Source organism: Nematolebias whitei, chromosome 22, assembly GCF_014905685.2.
Source record: "Nematolebias whitei isolate Nwh7 chromosome 22, NemWhi1, whole genome shotgun sequence".
Classification (NCBI taxonomy): domain Eukaryota; kingdom Metazoa; phylum Chordata; class Actinopteri; order Cyprinodontiformes; family Rivulidae; genus Nematolebias; species Nematolebias whitei.
In genome coordinates this window covers 1,846,981-1,852,211 of record NC_056519.1, presented here as the reverse complement: position 1 = coordinate 1,852,211, position 5,231 = coordinate 1,846,981, and the positions used below count along the sequence as shown (strand labels likewise).

Genomic DNA, 5,231 nt, shown 5'->3' with positions numbered 1-5,231 from the left:
CCCCCCCATCTCTCTGATCTGCTACAACCGTATGTCCCACCACGCTCCCTGAGGTCAGCGGACCAGTTGCTCCTCACAGTTCCAGGAACTCGTCTTAAGCACAGAGGTGACAGGGCCTTCTCTGTAGCAGGACCAAGACTTTGGAATGAGTTACCTCTGCTTGTCAGACAGGCCCCTCCCTCTCGGTTTTCAAGTCCCGTTTAAAAACTCACTACTATTCAGAAGCTTTCAACACCAGATGATCTGTGTTTGATCCTGTATGCTCCACACTGGTTTGTCGTCATTATCTGCATCGTTTTTATGTCTATATTCTGATTTACCTCATTTTGTATTTTGCTTTGTGTGTTACCTGTTGTTCTGTCTGTACAGCACTTTGGTTGGCCTTGTAGCTGTTTTAAGTGCTTTATAAATAAAGTGGTATGGTATCTCACTCTGTCCTCTCTCCAACTACCTCCATGTCCTCTCTAACTGCATCCATCTATCTCCTCTTTGTCTTTTTCCTGGAAGCTGCGTTTCTAACATCCTTCTACCAATATACCCACTGTCCCTCCTCTGGACATGTCCAAACCACTGTCTCTCCTCTGGACATGTACAAACCATCTCAGTGTGTCCTCTCTAACTTTATCTCCCAGTTGTTCAACCTGTGCTGTACCTCTGATGATCTCATTCCTGATCTTCTCCATCCTTGTCTCTCCTAAGAAGAAGCTCAACATCTTCATTTCTGCTACTTCCAGTTCTGTCTCCTGTCTTTTTGTCCATGTCTCTGTCTCCAGACCATACAACATAGCTGGTCTCACCACTGTCTTGTAAACTTTTCCTTTGACCTTTGCTGACACCCTTTTGTCACAAATCACTCCTGAAACTTTTCTATGTAAATGCCAGAGGGGGGGGGGTTGGTAGGCGGGGTGCTCAGTTCTGTTGACGGGGTGGGGCACCCCGCTTGTACAATGGTAGGGGAAACACTGCTCTTCTTTCAAGTACATACCTCCACCTCTCCGAGTTCTCTTCTACCTGTTCTCTGTTCTCACCACAGATCATGATGTCATCTGCAAACATCATCATCCACCGTGATTCCTGCCTGACCTCATCTGTTAGACAGTCCATCACCAAGCAAAGAAGAAGGGGCTCAGAGCTGATCCTTGATGCACTCCCACCTCCATCTTGAAGCTATCTGTCACTCCTACAGCACGTGTCTCACCACTGTCCTGCTGTCCTCATACAAGTCCTGCTGTCCTCGGACCCTCACTAATCTTTCCCACTTCCTGGTCCACAGTTTCTATGACCTCTACTCTTCTTTCTCTTTCATTCTCTTCATTCATTAGCTCCTCAAAGTTCTCCTTCCATCTTCTTGTCACACTCTCCTCACTCGTTAGAACATTACCATTCCAATCTTTAACAAGCCTAACCTGCTGCACATCCTTTCCAGCCTGATCTCTCTGTCTTGCCAATCAGTACAAGTCCTTCTCACCCTCTTTAGGGTCCAGCCTCCCATACAGCTCATCATACACCTTCTGCTTTGCCTTAGCTACTTCCCTCTTTGCTCTGCATTGCATCTCCTTACATTCCTGTTCCCTCTCTTCAGTCTCAGTCATATTTCTTCTTGACTAACCTCTTTCTTTGAATCAATCATGCTGGTTCAAGCCACCTCGTTCGTTCTGGTCCTTAATCTCCCAATAATTGGACTTGAACTCAGATTATCTTTGCGCTGCTTATAAGAACAGGTGTAGCCATGTTGCCATCATCTGCGATATCTCTTGGTAAATGTGCTCATTTCTTGTGGAACTGTCCAGCTCATGCTGAATCCTAACATCAGATGATAAAGTTCGGAAGGACTGTACCTCATCATTGGTCCACGCCAATATTTTTGGAGCTTCCATAACAGAAACTAGAAAAAAACAACATAATCAGAGAGGAAGTGAAGGTTCTGATGTAGTTTGTAGTTGAGCTGGGTCATCCAGTGACGTAGCTCCGCTGGCCAATCAATGACTGCCGTCTGCTTACGTCTAAATCAGCCCCTCGGAGCAGTTCGCTTGGAACCACGAATTCGGTGGTTCCATAAACCGAGCTGAGTGGGGTGATACTGGCAGTGGGCGGGCCTTAACTGGTGTGGTGTGGGGTGGAGCCAATGAGAGTTGAGATGGTGGCAAAGCACCAAACGTGTTGATGAGAGGCCAGTGAGCGGTCAGGATGACATGCTGGGCTCTAACTGGGCCGTTGGTTCTGTTCTTTCTGAGCCGTTCTGTTGTTGGTTAGCTGCTGTGTTTGGGATCATGGTCCTGTTGGACCCAGTTGCTGTTAGACATATGGACTCACATTTGGTCCACAGGTTGTTTTGTTTTTTTTACCTTGGCCACTTTCCTCCAGTTGAGACAGTCAAAGAAGTAGTAGGTCCCTCTTTCGTAGGCGTTGGTCTTCAGCGTGGGCTCCATCCCAGGGGCCCGGGTGATCCAGACCCGCTCCTCTTTATGGTACCGCCAGTCCCTGTTAAAACTGCACACAGGGATTAGTTCAGTCCCAAACGGTGAACATGAGGAGGGTTCAGGAGGCCAGCGGTCGTGTCTTACAGTTCTACTGCAGCTAGCAGTTGTAGCAGGTCTCCTCCGTTCATGTAGTAGAGGTAAAACAGCAGATCTTCTCCGTACCGACCCAACTTGATGGCTGCCAACTGCACGCAGAAAACATGTTCAACAGCAACGAGAAGATGTGACGGCCGCACCGCGTTTCTTTAGAAAACACATTTAATCAACGTCCTTCAAACAGAATATTTTGGTGCTTCTGCAGCTCCGTACCTTGTCCCTTATGTGGATGTTGGTGAGATATTCTGAGGGGACGTGGAAGTCTGCAGAGAGACATTATCAACAAAAACAACGTTACTGACTACATTTAATCTGCAGTTCTGAACTTTGAGTGAGAAGAACTCCACAAAGAGCTGAAATACAACAAAGACGAGAGGAATTGATACACTGAATAATTTAAATATTAAATATTTGTTGTGATTTCTGCAGGTTTTTAGTCTGAAGCAAAAACTTTTTTAAAAAAGCTGTAAATTTTAGTTAACTCAAATGTTAATGTTCATGTCATTCTAAAATGTAAACTCTATTTTAAATATCTAAAGACTTGCTTAATTGTAATCATTTGTTTAATTCTTTATTTAAACAAGAGTTGCACCTCAGTGTTTTCATTTCATTAAACATTAAATGTCCCACAGAAGAAACGTTTTGTCTTTTATTTGTATTTTTAAATGTTCCTTTAAATAACGCGTTCATTTTACTGAAATAAAAGAGTTAACGTCTGCTCAGACCCTGTGGGGTCACGAGTTGGCTGCAGTTGGGTTTAGATTTTTAAAAATATGCTTAAAAAAGAGAAAGTAAAAGTTTGAAAAGACGTGTCGGGTGTTCTCGCACACGTCGCCCTGCCGGGACGTCTGCGTTCGTACTCACCGATGTCCTGCGGCCGACACGGCGCCGACGCCCACGGAGACGCAAACTTTGGGTAAAGATTCCTGACAGAAAAACAAAAACAACGTGTTTACATCCACGGGAAGTTCTGACCGTCACACTCAGACAGAAACAGGCATTTACATGATCGCCCGCCTGGTCTGAACTTTTCTTTTAATTGAAGCGTTTTAATGAGAAAACTAGAGGTGCACCGACTGAATAAAGGTTGAGGAAACACGGACGCATTTACGTCATGAAATTAGAATATCATGATATAATTTATTTTCCTGCGCAAGTTATTTTTATTTTTTATACCGGTATTATCGTGAACGATACGATGAGCCACATCTACACTTTCATCAAGATGGCCACCACAGACCTGGTTTAACAAAGAACACCGACGAGGTACAAACAACAATCATATGAAATGAAAAGTAAAAAGAGGAAATGAAACAAAAACAGTTACATTATAAGGCGATTAAAAAAACTAAACCCAGGAACGTGTCTGCGTTGGTTTGTGCCATGAACTCCACTTTAAACAGATGTTTCAAGTCCTTTAGAGGTCGAGAGCTTCAGATCTGGTTGCATATTGAGTTTTATTTGGAGTGGTAGTAGCTGAGAGTCATCCCCAACACAGACTCTGAGCTCCAACTGAGCAGGTGAGATTTTAACACCTGGGCGTGAAGGAGGCGGGTGACAAGCATTCCTTCATCAAATGCTACTTTTGTTTCTACCTGTAGACGGAGCAGCTTGTTTTAACTTCTTGTTCCTAAACGTTAGAAAGATGCTGATTCTGTTCACGTCCTGTGTGTGTGTGTGTGTGTGTGTGTGTGTGTGTGTGAGTGTGTGTGTGTGAGGGCGGCCCGTACTCCGGTGAGTTGAGGTTGAGGCCGAGCGTGGTCAGGTCCGAGCCCAGCGCCAGGTGGACCATGCCGGGGTCCGTCTCCGCCGCCCGGATGAACGTCAACAAGCCGATCATTCCGAACTGGTCCGTTACCATGCCGACGGGGATGTTGGTAACCCGGCCTGCACAAACAGGAAGTAAACAAACCGATGACAAATGGACCGGAATAAAGCTCAAAGCTCTGACGATTTATTCCACTAATCTCCTGGTTTGTTCTGTAACTTTATGATCACATGAAGAACAACTAGAAGATTTCTGCTTGGGTCCAAAACTCCAACAGAACTTGGACGAACTGTACGAGTTTGTTTGGATTCTCACCGTCAGGAAGAACCTGAATCCCTTTCTTCGACTGGTTGTTGTTGCTCGGAGCTGAGCTCTTATCGCCCGGAAACTTTGGGCCGTCCGAGCTCGACGAGGTCTTTCCTGATGAGTTCAAGTTCTGACCCGACACCGGCGACAGGAAACACAAAGTCAGACATGTCTACATGTTTGACGACTATATAAAATAAATTTTATATATAATATAAAAAAGACAAGATAACACAACTAAAGTCTTCATTTACTAAAAACATAGTGAGCAGACAGACGAGTGCTGTGAACGCTGAGAGCTGAAATTTTCTAAAGAAGCTGAAACTGAGTTGTCAAAAACAAGAAAAGCTAAAAGACCAGCTTAAAGCAGCAAAAGGTCGGCTAAGACCTAAAATGAACAAAATGTTATTAAAAACAGCTAAATGCTATAAAAGAAAAGTAGTGAAACGTTAGGTAAAGCAGAATTAGCATTAGCACTAAACAAATTAAAATTATAGCAGTACTTGAAACAACCAGGCACTTGTAGCATTAGCTGTAGTGATGTTAGCAGTAGTGATGTTAGCAGTAGTGATGTTAGCAGT

General features: G+C 44.4%; 1 protein-coding gene across 1 annotated transcript in view; it reads right to left on the bottom strand.

The window, feature by feature from the left end:
• LOC119428355 (CCR4-NOT transcription complex subunit 2) overlaps positions 1–5,231 on the bottom strand; it is a 14,406-nt gene that overhangs the window by 1,965 nt on the left and 7,210 nt on the right. The window contains exons 9-14 of the mRNA XM_037696031.1: positions 4,660–4,780; positions 4,307–4,463; positions 3,441–3,502; positions 2,790–2,839; positions 2,565–2,665; positions 2,346–2,490 (exon numbers count right to left, since the gene is read on the bottom strand). Of these exons, the coding sequence (XP_037551959.1) occupies positions 2,346–2,490; positions 2,565–2,665; positions 2,790–2,839; positions 3,441–3,502; positions 4,307–4,463; positions 4,660–4,780 (636 nt within the window). The remainder of the gene's footprint in view (positions 1–2,345; positions 2,491–2,564; positions 2,666–2,789; positions 2,840–3,440; positions 3,503–4,306; positions 4,464–4,659; positions 4,781–5,231) is intronic.